The 20,628-nt window shown below is 36.8% G+C and overlaps 1 protein-coding gene across 1 annotated transcript in view; it reads left to right on the forward strand.

Moving 5' to 3' along the window:
- The window catches only part of NDUFS4 (NADH:ubiquinone oxidoreductase subunit S4), a 47,443-nt gene that overhangs the window by 7,768 nt on the left and 19,047 nt on the right, over positions 1 to 20,628 (forward strand). The window contains 1 exon segment of the mRNA NM_001245255.2: positions 13,061 to 13,139. Within this exon segment, the coding sequence (NP_001232184.1) occupies positions 13,061 to 13,139 (79 nt within the window).

A 20,628-nucleotide genomic window follows, 5' to 3' on the forward strand; every position in this document is an offset into this window, starting at 1 on the left:
TGTCTGTTTTCATATTTTGTAAGAAATTAATGACATTTTTTTCTTCCTGAGTTTCAAAGGGCAGTTGTTCTCTCCTGGCAGTGTAACAGTATGTTTAGGTACTATTTACTTAGCTCTTTCTGGTGCAGTAGTTTCTGTCTGAATCTTCCTTTGACCCATGACTGATGTTGAAGAAGTAAAGTAACTTCTGACTCAACAAGAGAGTCTGTAGGCAGCTCCAGAATGTGTGTGGGCAAACAGTTCTTGCAGCTGCTTATTACTGGGGTCTTAGCAGGAAAGAGTTCATAAACAAGTCCTATTCCTTTTTTTATAGTCAGACTTTATGTATATGAGACAAATATTTTTAGACCTTTTATTAATGTTTATTTTATATGTGATCACCTCTGACATTGTCATTTGTGATCAGTCTGTTGAAGTAATCTTCTGCTAAATGTTAATGAAGTAATTTGCTAAGTGTTAGTGATGCCATTTATATTGAAGTCCAAACAAAAATTTTGTTGCAGATGATCGCTGTTGAGTTTTTCTTAATTTTTTATAGATTTCAGTAGTTTTAAGGTAAGATTTCTATGGATATTGGGTTTTCAGAAGTTACCATGCAACATCTTTCTGCTATTTTAAATGAAGGGAAAAGGCAGAAAGCTCTTCATGCAGTAGCTTTGACTATTCTATCACATATTTGAGGAGTATTTGCATCTGCTGTGTAGGTTATTGGAAGGAAAATTTTGCAAGAGTGATGTTTTTTCATATACCAGTGTTTGTGCCTACCAGAGAAAGAGACAAATAATTTGCATGTTGTCTGAACTGAAATTCAAGAATAAGGTTTGCTTTTAAAGCAGCAGTGTTACCTTAAGGCTTTAGAAAAGCGTGAGTACTATCAATACCTCCAGTCTCCTTTTAGAGAGAGAGCTAACAGCTGATTAGATAGTAAGAATATGAAAAGTAAGAAAGAATAGTACTTGTGGAGGAGGAGGGGATCGGTGTATGAGGATCAGTGTAGAAATGAACACATAAATAGGGTAGCTGATGAGGTTTATTTTTATTCTCAAAGGTGAGTTCTCAAAAATGCTTCTGAGATGTATTTACGTTAATAAAAATAACAGATGGAAATAAAATTAAATCAGATAATTATGGAAAAACAGAGCATTCAAGCTTTCTTTGAATGCAGACTTCATTTATGTAGCTTCATAGTTTCATTATATTTCTCTTGAAGCACACAAGAATTTGTCTTTAAATTGTCAATTTGAAGAACTGTTGTTCCAAGATTGCAGATGCTGGTTGAGTATGCAAAAGAAAGGAAGGAGTTTTTTTTTCCTAGCTAGTGCCATGTAATTGTTGCTTGCACTTGTGTGTAGAATAGGAGTTAAAGTTTTGGTTTGGTAATTTTTTTTCAAAACTAGGAGACACATAGGTTGCTTGCACTGCAGCAAACCATTTGTTTTCATCTCAAGACAGATGTGTATTGTAGAAGGTATTTAATCATGCTGGTACCCACAACTAAAAGCTTATGTGGTTAGAATCATTTTAAAACAAGATGAGATTTAAAATCAGTCATTATAGAGAGACTATAGAAAAATTAAGTCCTTTGCTTTGGTTGTAGTATGAGGCTGAAAACCAAGTGCAGATAAATTGCATAGATTGGAAAAAAACAGTATTGTATTTTATTTGATAGGAATTAATGACAGGCAAAATGTCTATGAGCATCAAAGGCTGTCTACTCCGGAAGATAAGTCAAGCTGGAAACCAGCTTGGGACCCCAGCAGGGACAGTGCCCTTACTGACCCTTACAAGAGCCAGAACCAGGGCTGGAGTGGATACACCTAATGATGCCACTTCAGCAAGGGCTGAAGACCCAGAGCAGAGCTTTTAAATGGAACTCCAGAGCTGCAGGCAGGGTATGTTCATGGAGGCCCTGTATGAGGCTGGTCACAGCCATTAAGACTTGCTGGTACCCTTAGTGTCTTGATGCGTGGTCTGAGCGAGTTTGTCTTCAGACTGACAGTGTTAGAACACTTGAAAACTCAAACTATATTCTTGCATATAAGGTGGCACCATTGGTGTATCTTCTCTGCGTGTAACTCAGTAGTAAAAAATTTATTTAAGTATCATGGAGGCTTTTCTCCTCAGAGCTGTGTAAGAACCATGTGGGCTGACAGATCAAGTGGTGTGACTAAAGTGTATGACATGGAGTGTAGCTAAGGTACATGATAACTTGAGGAATTGCAACAGTTCAAAGGGGAATTGAGGACAAAAGCTTAGTGTCAGAAAGGAAATTGAAGAGAAAAGTATCTGAGACAAGGCAAAGTTCACAAAAGAAGTGTGAAATTAAATAATGCAAAAGAATATTACCTAGATTATCCCATTCTCATCTAGAATAACTCCTATGAGCATACAGTTTTGAAAAGAAACCTGTAAGTCATGGTGCATTTGTAAAGATTTGGCTTTCTCTAACTGGCTTGCACTACAAACATTAATATATAGCCCTTAAATACAGTCTGTCCTAGCTCCCCAACACATAAGGCTTATTTACCAAATAGTTCATTTGACTTTCACGAAGCATTATAAAACAAGATGTAGTTTTCCAGTAACACTTTAAAGGATTCTTTTTTGTGTTGTAGTTTACAGTTCAAGTGTTTGAGAGCATTAAATAAGAAAGAAGTTGCCTTTTATCTATGTATGTATGTATACATAGATATGCATACATATGCCAATATATATGCTGTGTTTTACAGGTCTTAGATTATTAGAATAAGAATTAATTAAACTGGTAAATGCAGTCAGATTGAAGGGCTAAATCAATAGGAGTGGAGAGGGGTGAAATTCAGGACCATGCTGTGCCATAAACCAGTTTGCAAACACAGAGAAATCTTTACTCTGTTTTTCTGTGTAACGATTCAAAGGCTTTTTTTCTAAATGCACAAAATAAGACAGAGGTGGGATGTAGAACATTAGTTTCATTCCTCACAATTTTGAAATGAAACCCTTTGACTTTTATTGTTTCATTCTATAAAGAGAGCACAGTTTTTAGTTTTGTCAAGTTGTATGAATGCCTGAATGTGTATGTGTGGGGAGTTTGACATTTAGAAAGCACAAACAAAGCCAATGTGTCACCTGGGTATTTTATCTTTACACCCTACACAACTTTTTTTTTTAAACTTTGTTTAGTTTTTACTTATTTTTCAACTTTATTTAACTTTAACTCTTCTTTATAACTTTATTTAACTCTGTTCTTATTTAGCTTTATTAGGCTTTCTAACTAGAGAATGTAAATTTAGTTGATAGTTGTTATGGGCTGTGCAACATTTCTAGTATTATTTGTCTTCCAACTAACTTACCTATAAGAAGTTTCTGGTTCTCAGCAGCCTTCAGATTGTGAACTGAGGTTAATTCCTAAGATTAGGTGTTCCAGTTGGGAGAGTAGTGTGTAATGAAATACTTTATTAGTAACTGTACAGGTGGCAGTAATTCAGAGTTCCTGTGACCTGATAGCAGTTGGACATCTTACAAATTATGTATTGTATTGCTGTAAATGTAGTATACCTGGTCTTCTTTCATAATGATTTCTTTTATTTCTACAACAAAAATGTTTAAATAATTTTGAGTAATTTTGTTCTTACATGTTAAGCCCCTCTCTCAAAAGTGTTTCTTATCTGTTTTCTGTAATCTGTCAAGAGACCACTGGTATGCTCTGAGTCATGTGCATGTGAAGGGTCAAGGAGCACTGACATGACTTTTTTTAGACGTGTAGTTGCAAGTAATGACTCAGTTTGCATCTAAGCACTTCAAGACGTGTTTTGATACCAGGCTGGGACTTGCAGAGAACTGTTTCAGGATGTACAGCTGTTGCTTGCAAGTGTGCTGACTTGAGCCTTCAGGCTAGTTCTGTGAATTTTTGGCTGAACTTTTCCTCAGCTCAAGCTGTTTGCATTGCACATACACTTATACTCAAAATCTCAAAAGACACCAGCTCTGCAGGAGTAGGTTGAGCTGGCCTGGGCATACTGTCTGCCTCATGTGGAGCCTTCTGAAGGACTGGTCTTTGTTGTGCGCTCTTATGTCACCTCAGTTACCTGGCTGCTCAAATAGGTCCCGTCTGAGTCAGGGCAAGTGCAGGCTTGGTACTACGTCAGAGATAACCTTCTTTCTTATGTCTTGACTGCAAGAAAGCTGATTAAATGAGGAAAACTCATGGTGGGCAACTCATGTCTTCAAAGAACTGACTTGTGTCCTGAGAAACTCACTGGGATTCAGGTATGGATATAGTGCTCTGGTCCTGTGGTAGTTCTGGAAGGACTATGTCTTTACATTGTGCAGTGGTTCAGCTGATACTTGTTTGAATATAGTAGGTCAATAGCATTTTCTCACCTGTGGGATAATTAAAGTAGAATCTAAAAACTAAAATTATTTCCTATGTGATGATGTAATCACTACTTGAAAATGTAACTAATTTAGAAAAATTATAGAATATTCTGGGTTGGAAGGGATTCACAAGTATCAGTGAGTCCAGCTCCTGGCCCTGCACAGGAGTCACACCACGTGCCTGAGTGCCTTGTTCAAACACCTCTTGAGCTCTGTTCTGCTTGGTTCTGTGACAACTTCCATGAGGAACCTGTTCAGTTCCCAGCCACCCTTTGTTTGAAGAACTTTTTCCTGATATCCAGCCTAAACCTACCCTGACACAGCTTCATGTTGTTCCTCAAGTACTATCACCACAGAGATCAGTGCCTGCCCTCCACATCCCCTCACAAGGAAGTTGCAGATTGCAACGGGATCTCTCTTCATTCTCCCCCAGGCTGAACAGACCAAGGTGCTTCTCATGTGGTTTGCCTTCAAGACCCTTCAATACCTCCTTGGCCCTCCCATGGGCATTCTCTAATAGCTTTATGACCTTCTCATATGGAAGTGCCCAAAAGTGCCCCAGCACTCGAGGTGAGGCTGCCCCAGTGCAGAGCAGAGCAGGACAATCAATCCCCTCCCTTGTCCAGCTGTCAGTGCTGTCCCTGATGCCCCCAGGACAGCCTTGGCCCTCCTGGCTGCCAGGGCACGGCTGGCTCATGTTCAACTTGCCATGGACCAGAACCCCAGGGCCCTTTCCATGGCACTGCTGCCCAGCCTCTCATTGCCTGGTCTGTCTGTACATCCAGGGCTGACCCATCCCAGGTGCAGAATCCAGGACTTGCCCATGTGGAATTTCATCTGGTTTGTGATTGTCAGTTGTCAAAATCGATTTGTGCAGCTTCTCTGCCTTCAACAGCTCCTCCCAATTTTAGTGTCATTGTCAAATTTGCTTAGTATCCCTTCTAGTCCTGCATCCAGGTTGTTAATTAAGATGTTGGAAGTCGTAGGGCCTAAGATAAAGTTCTGTGGAACTAGTGACAGGTCTCCAGTCTGGTGTCACCTCTTTCACTTTAACCCTTTGTGCCCAGCCCATGAGCCAGTTCTCACCCATCCCATGATGTGTTTGTTCAGCTGGACAGTTATGTCCAGAAGGATCCTGTGAGAGACAGTATTGAAAGCTTTGCTGATATCCCGAAAGATCACATCAACTGGCTTCTCTTAAGCAACTAGGTGTGTTACCTTGTCATAAAAGGAAATTGTCAAGCAGGACTCTTTGTTCATGAAGTTGTGCTAGCTGTGACTGGTGGCTGCATTGTCCTTCAGGTGCTTTTCAGTAATTCTCAGAATGGTCTTCTCCAAAGCTTTACCAGGCACTGAAATGAGACTGACAGGCCTGTAGTTTAATATTTGTAAAGGCAGGTTAATTTTATATTTAGTTTCAAAGTTCCAAACCACAAGTCAAGTTATTATTTCCATGTTAATTAAGTACATTTATATAACCATTTGTTCTTTCCATAAGTTTTGCCTGACAGAAAAGCATAGTCAGTTCTTGCCCTGTTTTCTGAACACACGACTAGAAAAAAATTTTTTTTTGCATAATAACTTATTAGCAAGTATAAGCAGTGTCTTTTTATTTCAATTTTTATCATTTCAGCAACCTACTACAGAAATTTCAGTAGTTTAGATAATTAATACTGCATTCATCCTTTTAGAAACCTAATTTACTCTGTTTAACATCATTTTCTAGGCAAAGGAAAAATAATGATCAGCCAACTTCACCATAGTACGAAAATATTATTTATTAATTCAGGAACTTCATTTTCCTCTGAACACGAAAGTTACTCCTGCAGTTTATACTACAAAATAGAACTACACATCACCATGGGCAGTGTTTGGCACTATGTTCCGTATTTTACTTCTGTTGGAAAGTAGTAAAACTAGTTAGTAAAACCAAGTAAAAACAAAATACCATTGACTCTGTTAAGTCGCTATCACTTCAACTTCAGTAGTGACTTTAATACCAAGGAAACATTATCCTGCTGTGTTTGAATTAATCTCTCACAAGTTAACTTTGCAAGCTGTCTTTTTAAAAATGCGTTATGTAGGGGCTATATAAAAATATGATATATTGAATACTGTGATCTGTATTGTATTTGATGTTGTACCATTATTGCCTATGTTTTATGTGCCAGAACTTCATACTGAATTGTATTTGTCTGTTTAATCACAGCGTATGACTAGGTTGGAAGCTGTGGAAGTTGTTAGCTGGTAGTGTTTCTTTTTGTTATTTTATTCAGAATTTAATGTTTTTATGGTGGCTGTACATTCTAAAGCTTATATTAGTAGAAGTACAATATTATTAAATGCAATAATATTTAAAAAGTTGGTCTTCTAAGTATTAAGGATATTCAGTCTATTGCGTTGTTCATCATGGCTTCTGCATATACGTATATTCACATCCACTGGTACCCTGGTCTTTTAGGTCTTTCTTTAAAACATCCTTTAGATTTACTTCTTGATGACTGCCTTCATTTTTCATGTGGCACATGGGGCTTTCTTCAAGACTTTGTTTTACCTATATCAGATTTTGATTTGATTACCTGTTTGGTGATACCTTGATTTTTTTTTTAACCATATCTCCTACAGTTGACCAAAAGGGGGTACTAGTAGATCAAACAGTTAGATGTGTTGTATAAAGAGGTTAAGGAATCGTTTTTTGTGCAATGGTTTTAAGTCCCAGGTACCGAATTGTGTCAGGTAAATACAAGTTTTCACATCTGGATGTTGTGTAACATTCCAATCACAGCACCTGTTCTCCGAGGAAGACAAATTCATGCTGTGTAAATACGGCAGCTTCCTACTATGTAGGGGTTAAGCATAGGTTACTTGGCAGATATTTACAGTGGTCAAATTTGTTGAGTTTTAGCAGTTGAATACAGATACCCAGAACTACCAAGTAATGTCTTGAAGTCAGATCCTTAATTCAGATACCACAAAAAACATCCACTGACCGTTTTTTTGCTGTTTGGTTTCTTCTGTTCATCGGAAGTTAATGGCTCCAGCAAAGCTGAGGCCTATAACTTAAGCAGGGAAGTGAAGGCCTAAGAATCTTCCTTGCAATAAGGAACTACTATGTCCTTATCCCACAGTGGTAAAAGATGGTTGAGAGACCTGATACTGTTATGAATATTGTAGTTTTCCAGTAGACTGAAGAATTTCAGTGGCTTCTTGCTGAATTCCTTCATTTGTGTAGCAGGGATGTGGAAACCATTTTTGACTTTGCTGTAACTACAGATGATGGTGGAATAGGAATACAAACTTATCATGGAAGACATGGTTAGATGATCACAGCATTTGTTTCTTCAGGACAATGGTACCTACAGAAAGTTTTGAATTCTACAAAGACACTTTTTTGCTGGTAGTCCTCAGTAATTCGTTCTGTGTTACTAAGCTGATGTAAGAGTTACAAATATTTAATAAGAAGACTGTGTAGTTTAGTCTTTGCCAAATATCTATTCCTGTCATCTCTATACAGTGTAAAAGATATTTTACATATCTAGATTTATTGTGAGATTCCAAAATAACAAATGGTAGTCATAAGTATTTCTAGATGCAATGTCCAGTTCTATAACGCCTCTCCAAAGAACTATGTACAGTGGAAGAAAAAGTTACTTTAACCTTTTTAAAATTCCTAACACTAAGACCCAGAAATATCTTGGAAGTATTGTTTTGTATCATATATAGAACAAAATCTATGCTAAAGTAATCAGATTGGTGGTAAAGACATTTTGGTAAATAGTGTTAGAGTTTAAATGAACTGTAGAAATTAGTGTCATGACATTATCATAAACTACAGAAAATCTTAACTTAAAGTAGTGTAAAATAATGGTATAAGATCATATAGATCAAAATTGAGGAATTGAGATTCCCAGCACAGTGGCATGGGGCAGGAAGAAAATAATTTTGCAAATATAAATTAAATTACATTTAAACAGTAGACACAGAAGATAAATGAGCTGCTATACTGTGGGAAAGTATATGGACAATCATAAAGGACAGAGGTGGCTTTTTTAGTAAACCTTTTTTTTTTTGTTTTATGTAATTTTGAAGAGATTTTGTTTTAAAAGGCGGTCTTTTACAATAAACCTAGTTTTTTACATTTGAACGCCTGTTTGTTCATCACTAACAAGCTCACTATAGTGAAAACGTTTGGGCATATTCACAACAGAGCTGTGGCGGGCTTGGAGCCTTTTCACATTTTGTTTATTAGATAGTAACCATGAAGGAAGTTAATTTGGTACATGTTCTGAATAGGTCATTAATGAGCCTAGAATATAGCAAGGTTTATTGTTGCTAGCTATATGTAAAGCTTTCTGTATAGTTTCTGAAATTCTGAATTATTTTAGCAGTCTACTTGTGATTATTCTAAGTATTCTGTGTACAATAAATCTAAATCAGAGTTTGATTTGACTTGGAGCGGGGTAGAAGTAGAACTTGCTGCTCATAAGGTCTCATCCCAAGACATTTCAACAGGAAAAAAAAACCATAAGCAGTCAAAAAGAGGCAAAATGGGGTAATGTACACCCATATTGTTTACAGAGTAAAAGGAAGAAAGCAGATTACCTTTCCAGAGGTTAGTAATAGGAAAAAACAGTAGGATATTGTGAGAATGGAATTGTAGTTCTAGCTGAGGTGTTAGGGCTGCATTGGAGTCAATGATTTTGAAGGTCTCTCCCAGTGATTGTGTGATTCTGTGTGTAAAACGTGTGTTCTATACTTCTGCAAGATTATCAATTAGAAAAGCTACCTAAAAATCAAGATGGATGTGGGCAAATATTAATAGATAATTTTTTAGAATTACTGTACTGTTGAGGATGAAATAAAAGGCTTAACTCAAGTGTTCACTTAAGTGATTTAGGTTGCAAATTCATTTAACTTGAAGGTATAATAGATATTATAAAGCTTATACAATTTCTAAGGTGAAGCTTGAGTGATGAAATTATACTTGCCTTTGTGAGAGTTTGAGAAGAGAGTTTTGTGTGAAAGAGGTGCATTTCCTGGTTCTGTCCTCAGGTTAGTGCCTGACATTAGCTACACACTTGCAGTGAAGCCTGTTGAAAATGAAACAGGCATTCTGGGAATCAAGCTACACTTTTCTATTAATTTTCAAATAGCAGTATTTCAGTTCACATGACATTTCAGAGTTGCTAGTTTTTCCAAACTTTGCTTTCTTATGAGAGATGCAACAAATGGAAATATCATCAGCCTGTCATCTTTCAAGCACAACTTTATGTTATATGTGGTGTTTTATGTATTTTCACCTGGAGGTCTCCCCTCCACTGACTTGAGATTCACTTTCCTAGTCCAAAAGCCAATTTTCAACCACTCTTCAATTAGGAAGTCCTTAGAGAAAGTATGTTCTGTCCAACTCATTGCAGTCCAGGGATGGACAGAATGCAGCTCATTTAAGAAGTGTACAAGGTTGCAATTCCAGTAACAGTTGTGTGTTTTCCAGAATTGTGTAGTCACAGAAATGTCTTTGAAAAATGATGAAGAGGAAGAGAAGCTGACTTAGGTTAGTAAGTTGTCCATCTGCTTTTGAAGAATAGCTAAATATCACGGAGAGCTATAAGGTATTGATGCCTTGGAAATTATCCCAGTTGACAGAGTCATCTCATGCAAAAAACCCAGCTCCCTCTCCGTAAAATGTGGAGGCATCTCAGAAAGAGATTCTGCCCACCTTTAATCTGGTGGGGTTTTTACCCTGCTCTTTATCATGGCATTAGTAAAAACAATGTCTAATGATGCAACACTGAGTGGAAATAATTTTCAATGGTACGGCATTTGTACTTTTTAAACCTGATTAATGTTTTTCCAGTTTAAAACAAAACAACCCACTCTCAATTGTGTTCAAACTAAATTGTGCTAAATTTTGTTCATAATTGAATTTATGTTACGAGAAAAAATATCATCCTGATCAGTCTCTTTACAACCCTTGCATACCTGAATCCTTATATATTGATCAGATCTTTTCACAGAACAAGTTTCAGAGAACCTCTTGATTCATAGTATAGATTAGTTTTCTTTAGAGATCAAAAGAATTAAATTGTATAATCCAATGTCTTTCTTTGGACAGACGTTAAGTTAGTGAACACTGTATCACATGAAGTTCTGGAATACCTGCAGAATATTACTTTGATAGTAAAGCTACTGTAGTGGGAGTGAAACTAATTTTCCTGTTGCAATGTTTTTTTCCTTATTTAAGGTTTAATATTTTCTGGCTTTAGCTGCTTCAGTCTGGAACACAAGTGTAATGCTGCAGTTCAAGACGCTCTTAGGATAACATCTCTCTTGGTGTGTAATTGAATAAGGACCAAGTAACAGCCTGTTCTCCTAGTGCTCCAGTATCTCTCTATTCTGTTTTTATGATGTATTATTTTACCTGTGCAAGTTAAAAATTACTGGCTGTGTTGAGCCAGAAACTCTCTGGTTCGGAGATTTTGAGCTAGCAAAGTAGTTACCTTGAATTTTTATGAAATTATTGTGCTTCCTTGCACTTGAAAACTTCTATGTTTTAAAACAAAGTAACTTTCCTGACAAATTTTGTAATTTTAAATAGGAATAGATATGTCTGTCCATGCCACAGAGTTAGGTGACTCTATATACTTTGTGCTTTGGAGATGTTTTGAAGTTGTTAATAGCAGAGGGAAGATAATTTAGTAGAATGTAATCTGTGTTGAAAGTATAGATTTATATTAGATAGTTCTTAAATGAACTTTGTTGCAATTGCTTAGTTTCAGAAGGTTCTTGTAGAGAAAACTGAATTCCTGTATTTTTGTTCCTCATTTCTTTAAAATGGCTCTAATGAAATATGGAGTACACTATTGTCTACCTGGATTTCTCCAAGGTTTTTGATAGCTTTGTCAAAGCCTTCTCCCAGAAAAGCTGGTGTGTTAAAGTCTAGTGAGGTGGTCCATGCAGTGGGTGGGGAACTGGCTGACGGGCAGCACTCAGAGAGAGAGTGGCGGTGCCTCGCTCCTTGTCACATTGGCAGCCTATTACCATTGAGGTCCCCAGGGATCAGCTCTGGGCCCAGCACTGTTTGATTTCTTCGTAAGTGATCCATGGTGGGATCCTGAAAAATCCTGACAAATGTTTTCTGATGATACCAAACTGAGTGGGGAAGTGGACACTTTGGAAAGGAAATTCATCCTGCAGTAAGACCTAAACAGGCTGGAAGAGTGGGCTAACAAGATACTTAGGAAGTTCAGCAAGAGCAAGTTGCTGTTGTTCAGCCTGTGAATCATAATCCAGAGCTGCCGTATAGTCTGGGATTTACCTGACTTGACACTGGGGTAAGGGATCTGGGGGTCCTGGAGGAAAACAGTCTCAGTCTGTGAGGACAGCTTCTTAGCAAAGAGAGGCAACAGATTGCTGAGTTGCATCAACAAAAGCATAACCAGAAGATGTGGAGAAGTTATGAACCCACTTTTCTCAGCACATCTCAGGCCATACCTAAAATACTACATGGACAGGCTGGGGAGGGTACAAAGAAAGGCCACAAAGATCATCAAAGGACAGGGAAGCCTGCTGTGTGAGGAAAGGCTGAAAGAACTGAATTGGTTTGGTTACACAGAAGGTGGACAGTCCTTTTTTTACAGTGAGTGACATGCAAAAAGAGCTAATGGTAGAAATTACTCCTGTTGAGGTTTTGGTTAGACACAAGGAAAATTTTTCACAATGTAGTTAAGTCAGTCAACTATTGGAACAATCACCCCGGGAAAGTGGTGGGTTCCTCAGTGTTGGACAGTTCAAAGATTCAGCTGGATTGGGTGTTGGACCATCTTGTCTAGACTGTGCTTTTGCCAAGAAAGGTTGAAACAGATGGTCTTTGAGGTTCTCTTCCAACCTGGTATTCTATCATGAGGTCAGAGAATTAGGTTTCTTGGCTTGTTTCACCTGCTGTTGCATTATTTCACCAAAAGATGATTTGTACTCAAAGGGTCTAATCTTGTCATTAGTGACATAATGTAAGCTACGGGCAAATTTAGTTAATTCAATGATGTGGAATTGTGTTCTCTGTTTCTGTATGTGTCTTACAGATTTAGCAATTATGTAAGAAGATAAATTTTATTTCTTGGAAAAGAGTAAGCTGACAGAAAATTATTTAGAAATTAAGCAAAATAGTTGTTTTGCACGCTCACAACCTGAAAACTGTGTTTGCAGGGTTAGAGTTTGTTTAGCCTTTTTTTTTGCTTGGTTTGGATTTTTTTGAATTTGTTAATGTCCTGTTACTGAAGTGTAGAACTGGAGCTTTACCATTACAAATAGATTTAGGATTTTTTTCCTCTGATGCCATCAGTTTAAGGATCAGAATTCCAGAATGCTTGCAGCAGCCTTGTATTTTTCTGTCTGTTCGTGACAAACCAGCTACTGTACATTCATATAGAGCAGTACAGTCCTTGCCACTGGCAGTCTGTCTGTGACAGAGAGCCTGTAGGCTGACATAAAGTGCAGCCTGTTGTGAACTGCTAAGTGGGAGTCTGCCAAAAACTCAGCAGACAGAACTAATTGGGGAGAAAAAGGATTTTTGTGCCCTCATCTCTCCCTCTTCAATTTTTTTTACAAGACGGATATTGTTAAAGTAACTTGTTTATGTAAGATTTGTCTGCCTCTATTTTCTCATTGCATGAATCATTTTTTAACTTCAAGTCTTGCACTGCAGGTCACTGAGCACTTCCACATGGCGGCTGGCGCAGAACCAAACTCGAGACACGCAACTCATCACAGTTGATGAAAAATTGGTAAGGGTTTTCTACTGAATACTATGATACAGCCTTCAGGGTTATTTCTGCACAATAGGCATTCACTATGGTATTCTGCGTTCTTCTAGGAAAGCCGTATAAATGTGAACTACAAAGCAGCAGTCCTTTATACACTTTTAAAAGTGGAACATCAGTAAAACATAAGTATGTGAATGAATATGGTATTCAAAGTGTTAAGCAATGTAAAATGATGAGTACCTTTTTTTTTATTATAGTCAAAGACCAATGTGAGCTGTAATTAATAACAAGCTTGTTCTTTTTGAAATTTATGTGTATTTTCTGTGTAATGAAATTATACGTGATTTGCCAGCTTCCTGAAATTTTCTTCATTGGTACCAATATTACTAAAGATACTATCTAAAGATATATCATGGAAGATTATTGTTACTATGTGCAAACACTCTAGCTTTTGAATATGCATGAAGGTTATATTACAACTGGAAACAAATGCATAACATTCTTCTGCTAATCAGTAGCAGATCAGAAATTTGGCAATCTTTTCTTGTAACTTCTTCCATAATGTGTGGTCTGTTACTCTAGATGCAACCTGACACTTATGTTTACATTATTCAATAGTATAATTTTTGTAAGACTTCTGTGGGGAATGCATCACAGCAGAAGCATGCCTTTCATTGCTTTTCATATCACTTTTGAATCTCCAGGAAAACAATGTTCCTATCGTATGTACCAGACAGTTCACATTGTATGTATCTTTTTTGTATCCCTGGAGCTATATGAACTACCTAAGAAATCATTGGAATTTGTATTTATAAATTGTACATTTGTAATCATACGTACAAGTTGAAACAGCTGAAGTTTTAACAGGCTGTTGGAAAAAAAAACCAACACTTTAATAGCTCTTTAGGGCTTTTTTCTCTCATGCAATTACATATAAGTAAAAAAATAATCAGTTATTCATAAACTTCTTTCTGAATTTAAGAAGTAACAGTATAATCTTAGATTTTAAAGTTAAGAAAAAAATAGTACTTTATTCTCAAAAATATGACTGTCTTGAGTCTAGATAGCTAACTTGCATAACTTGGAATCAGGAAATTTGTAGAGATTGTGAGTCACTGTGTAAGTAAGATTGAACAAGTCAGTAGATGTACATTTTCCTAAATGACTTTTAAATGCACTGTTCTTTAATGTTAAAATACACATATACACATATATATTTAAATACAGCTTTTATAATGCCTGAAAAGTATCATATTTCCCTATTGCTGCCTTGGGTGATGGATACATATGTCTGAAAAGACTACAATACAAAGACAGACCCAGAAAAAGAAATACTCTTCTATCTTCCATATTGAATTCAAATGTACATTTTCCAGAGTTAGTGTTGTACGTTACCCTGTCTAGCTGTGAGAGTTTATACTTCCACTTGAGTTAAAGTGAAACTAGTTTGAAATACAGCTATTCCGTTTCCTTAGTGTTGTAAATACACTGTACGTGGAGAGCATATTTCTGATGTCATTATATGTTGTCATCAAGTAAAAACTCTCATATTTGCTGAGGTTTTTTGAGATATCATATTAGCTGCCATTAAGTTTTTTTACTTTGATACATATAATGTATCTAAATTATTATTTTATCTTTGTTTCTTTAGTATTAGGTTAAATGTCAGACTGAATAGTGGTTTCTTGCAATGTTGTGCTCATAGGTCCACATTCTAAATGCAAAAATATTTTTTCTTTTTTTATAGATTATTATAGGGCCTGAAACAAAATGACAGAAAATTAGAAACTTCATTTGTAGATTTCACTAGATTTTGGGAATAGTTTCCATAGTGTTGTAAATCCATGTTCTTTTAATGGGCAAAAATTATATCCCATTAGTAAGGAAAATTGTCTTGGGGTTTGATGTGGTTTTCAACTCTTTCAGCATTAGAAGTTCTCCAGACATCTGTTAAATTTCATTTTAAAGTAGAGTAGTATCTTACCTTGTTTTAGGTTGCTGCAATATATTTCCTAATTTTAAATATGATTAATTACAACCAAGTGAGATTAATTTAGCATATTACAGGTATCTTCTATTAATTAATGTTACAAAGCATAAAACTATGATTTCAATGCAAGTTGTATTTAAACTGTACTCTGGAAATTGATGCATTACATTTAATTGAAAAGGACTTATTTTCCATTACAGATTGTAAGACATTATTAAATCATACTTTGATGGATTTGTCATCTTTGATGTATTTTTAATTTTTTTTTTTTAAAGCTGGACATCACCTTTTCACCTTTTGCTTGCACTTCAGAAGGAGTAAGAACAGGTGGAAGAGGGGATATGGTTATCCTTGTGAGCCAGTCTCATCTTGTAACTTATTTTGAAACTGAAGTCTTCTGTGACTTGATATTTACAAGGCTGGGAGAGTAATGCTAAGGTTGTTGAAAACTTTTAACTGCATATTGTGTGGAATTAATCTATATTTCCAGTGCTCTTGTAGACATTGTATTCGTATCTGTACATGCATATGCTAGAACTTGTTCAACAGAATCATTTGGTTCTAGCAATGCTAAAATATTCTTTGTATTAAGAAACGCAAATTAAGTACAAGATGTGTGAGCATCCTGAGATTCAGTAATTAGTCAGTAGTCAGTCACTTCCTTACTGCAGCCTATACTCTACTCTGTTGACTACAACAGAAAAATGAGTAATAATGAAATAGTAGGAAAACCAATAGTTTAAACCACATTCATTGGTCGCACTAGAAAAAAGGTGTGTCTCGTTAATGTAAAAGGAGTTAAATGCTGAGCTTATGTAGAACATATCCAAGAAATTATATCTTTGTCTCAGTTATTAGCTGTTTTCAGTGAATACTGAATAAAATAACTTTAATAATCAGTAAAACCTGAAGAAAATAACATACAAAATGAACAAAGCTCAACAGAAATACCGTTCTTGCGTCACATTTTGATTCTCTGGCAACCAATTAGGTCATATTCCAAGAGTCTGGACAAATAGCTGTGTGAAAAGTAGTCTCTCAAGACCCTCCTTGCATTAGGAAATTTGGGCTATAGAGGGCAAAGGCTGTCAGCAGCAAATCTCACTCAGGTAATGTTCCAAATTATTTAACTGTTTGTGTGTATGGTATAACATACATCATTACATCATAATTATAAAAAGTTGAAGTGGTTTTGCCTGAAAATGGGAATTTCAACTGTTCTAACTCCTGTGATTTGTTTCAGTTGTTGTGAATAGGATGTACCGATACTGTGTGTAGCTAAAAGTCATTCATTCAGCATTTGTGCTTTAAGCAGACTTCCCAGTCAGTGCTGGTTGGGCTGCATTGTGGATGTTTAGCCTGGAGTTAGGCACTTTGATGAAGGTTTCGTTGAGGTTCTACTGTTTGCACCTGAAAGGTTCCAACAAATATTTGTCAATAAAAGGACTTTTTTATTGGTTAAATGGTGATATTTCAAGAATGTTTCAAAATTAGAACTACTGTCAGAAATTACCCATTGCATTGCTAAAGCAGAATATTCAACTAATAATATATATTCTGTAGCTCAGTGCAAAAATTATTGCAAGAGCAGCTAAGGCTTGATAACCGGGGAGTTGTAGTTACCTCACAGATGTTTTTATTCTGCATTAGGCCAAGATAAAATGAGTTGCTGCACAGGTTTGAGCATTCCAGGCAGAGCTACACATTGCAGTTAAATGGTAATAAAATAGTTTTTTTCGGCATGGTGAGAACATCTAGGGGCAGCCTATTACAAGCATGAAAGGCTAAACAAAATGATGCTATTAACATTTCATTGTGCGTCCAGAAGTTAAGATTTTCCGAATAATGGTGCAAAAGTCTTAGTACTGAACCTCAGTAAAGGACTATTTTCCATCAGACTGTAGACAAACTGTGTAACTCACTGAAGATTACTTGTATAAACCAAACTGGGCGCAGAAAATCTGATCCTTTATTTGATGGTGAGCAGTTCATATTTTTCAAAGGTCACTCAAAATGCTGCTGCAATACTGCTCAGCCGCCTAGGCCAGTGATGTAAGTCAGTGTGGATGAAGGGAAGGCCATGATGTCATCTACGTGAATTTTAGTAAATCCTTTCCCACATCTTCCTCCTGAAAAAAAATGTCTGCTCATGGCCTAGATAGGTGTACTTTAAACTCAGGGGAAGCCGGGATGGTCAAGAGTTAAATACTGAAAGGCCAAGTTCACAGAGTGGTAGTGGATGAAGTTAAATCCAGTTGGTACTGATCACAAATAGTATTCCCCAGGGCTCAATATCAGAGCTAGTCCTATTTGATATCTGTATTGATGATCTGGTCAAGGGGATCGAGTGCACCCTCAGTTAGTTTGTAGACACCATCGACTTGAACAGGAGTGTTCATCTGCTGGAAGGTAGGACAGCTCTGCAGAGGATCTGGACAGGCTGATTGGTGGGCTGAGGCCAATGGTGTGAAGTTCAACAAGACCTAAGTCCTGCTCTTGTGTCACAACAATGCCAACCAGTGCCACAAGCTGGAGAAGAGTTGACTGGAAAAGGACGTGGGGGCACTGGTGACAGCAGCTGGGCATGATCCAGGGTGTGCCCAGGTGGCCAAGAAGGCCAATGGCATCCTGGCCTGGATCAGCAATGGTGTGGCCAACAGGACCAGGGCAGGGATTGTCCCCCTGTGCTGGGCACTGGTGAGGCCACACCTCGAGTGCTGTGTCCAGCTTTGGGCCCTTCCAGAAAGACTGCAAGAAGGACATTGATGAATGATTCCAGAGAAGGGCAACGGAGCTGGGGAAATGATGATATTTACTGAGGGAGTTGAGGGTGTTTAGCTTGGAGAAAAGGAAGTTCAGAGCACACACCACTGTTCCCTACTTGAAAGGAGGACATAGGTAGGATTGGTCTTCTCTCCTAAGCAGGAGTTGATAGGAGAAGAGGAAATGGGTTGGATATTAGGAAAAATTTATTTACGGGAAAGGGTGTAAAGCATTGGAACAGGCTGCCTCGGGATGTGGTTGAGTTGCCATTCCTGGAGATGTATAAAAGTTGTGTAGATGTGGCACTTCAGAACATAGTTTAGTGATGGGCCGAGTTAACAATTGGATTCAATTATCTTACGAGCCTTTGCAGTGATTTCTGTGATTCTAATAACTATTGTGGTATCTGTGTCAAGACTCTTAGCAGCTTCCTTTTGGCTGTGTAGAGGTATCATTTAGTGTCTGTTTTAAATCTTTACTGCTAGATTATCCAGGAGTAATGGTGTATTAATGTGATTTTCCAAATATTAACTTTTTCCAAAAAAAAAAAAAAAAAAAGGTGTAGAAACACTCCAGTTCATTTCTTCTAGAAGACTGTGTTATTAGCAAACATCACACGGTGTTTTCAGGATTGAGTCATAGTTTGTTCACCATCCAAATCACAGTTTTGGCTAGGATTAAAAATTAGTGAAATTGTATAATCTTTCTTTGATTAAAGAACCATAGACTTTTCTATAATAAACAGTGATAATACTGCAGCTCAAAGTAAAATATACAAACAAGTGAAAAATAGTCTGGAATAATGAAACTTCTTCAAAACTCAGTCTGATAGTATACCGTGCTGTGAAACAAAGGACACAGCAAATCACACTTTAACGTGCATTTTAAAGTGTAATCATTGCTTTCCCTAGAACTGAGGGTATATCATACCCTACTCTGAAAACCAAAGCTGTAAAGTGTCATAGAATTATGTGTGAGACAGTGTGACATTGCATTGAAGACTGTGTGTAGCAGCTGTTTCTGCAACTCAGTGAAGAGAAACACTTGGCAAAGTATGCATTTATTAAGGACAGGCTTACTAGATTTTCTTTTAGTGAAACTACTATTTCAGCCAAGAATTCTCCAAGCATTACCACTGTGTTAAACAATAAGGATATAGTAGATGTTTTATGTTTTGGTTTTCAAAACGCTGTTAACCCATTGTGGGTTAATTCCTTAAGGGTGAGTTGAAGCTGTTCCTAAATTACCTTAAATGGGATAAAAGAATTTGCAATAATCTTTCATTTAATCCACTCTAGCTGCAGTATTTATTCAAGTGGCTACCATAAAGGATTCAATTCAGGACAGTGTTGCTCTGCAGATGAGGAATCTAATTTACAAGTTTTTCTGTACTTCATATGTATAGCTCTGATAAGGACTTGTCATATTCAAAGCATACACAGGACCAGGATGGTAATTTCTTCAGGGGTTTAGACTTATTCCCTCCCCCTAGTCTCAAATTTTCCTCTTGTGGCTGCTCTTCCTTTTGTTTATTTTTTTCTCTAAATTAGATCAGCAGCTTGCATTTTACTTTAGAATAGTGGAAAATTAATTTAAAAAAATAAAGCTGTTACGTAAAATTAGGCAAATAAAGATTTTTTCCATCCTTTACTTTGCAAATATGTTTTGAGAAACAGTTTCTAGTTTTGCACAGTGGGCCTTTGCGTATGAAACCTGTGATTTGGAGAAGTACTTTCTTCGATCATGGCTGTGTCAAGTAAGCAGGTGATCAGCTTATTTAAATTGTGTTGTCCTTCAAGATTAAAGACTTTAAAAAGTGCTTTGTTTGCCTTTGGTCATCTACAGTTCTGTGTTTAATTGCTCTGATGTTTGAAAGATGCTAGGGGCTGATTAAGGTGTAAAACTACAGTCTAGAATTGTTTAAAACTTCAATTATTTCAATAAAAGAAAAATATTCAAAAGAGAAGACCATTAGGAAGTAAAAATGCACATCTACTTTAATAAAACTGCCTAATCTAAGAGTGGACATGCATAGGGTTAAATGTTTAAAGGCCCTTACTCTGCAGTCATTGATAGTTTATGTGTGAAACTGCATTTTTGCTGCAAAACATAATAGATTAAAAAGATTTTTTCATATTTCTCTGTTATACCCTGCCCACACTTCTGCATTTTCTGTTCTCCCCTCACCCAGCGAAGACTAAGAAATACTACTTTGGGGAGGAAAAAACCTTGTTTAACTTAAAGAAGCAGATTAAGTGAAATGTAATATTTGAAGTCTTTAATGACTTTGGAGATAGTGATTACCCTTCTTACTTCATGTACACCATTCTAGTCTGCCAGAGTGTATATTTGTTTCTAAACATTATTTTTTTTGTTTGTTTCTACTTGAAATAATTAAACCTACTCTTCTTTATAGTTATGGTTTGTAGCTGCATTTGGGCTTAATTACAGTACAAGCTCAGGTGTAGTTACCAGTTTGTCTAATTATGTACATACTTTTAACACTTCATATTTACTATATTTTGCTGTTTGGCAATTAAATCCCTTCTCAGTTGGAATATCCTAGCTCAATTAGTCTGTATTACTTGCTACAACTAGTGTTTGTAAGCAGCTGTAGTCCTGTGAAGCTTGCAACGGTTTAGAAAACCCAGTTGTGTGATAAAGTGCTTTCTGTAAGAATATCTGTGGGCAGCAAGTTACTCCTGTGATAAAGAAGCTTTCTATCATTCTCACAGTCCAAGTAGAAAGTGCCATCAC

The sequence above is a fragment of the Taeniopygia guttata genome, chromosome Z, assembly GCF_048771995.1.
Source record: "Taeniopygia guttata chromosome Z, bTaeGut7.mat, whole genome shotgun sequence".
NCBI lineage: Eukaryota > Metazoa > Chordata > Aves > Passeriformes > Estrildidae > Taeniopygia > Taeniopygia guttata.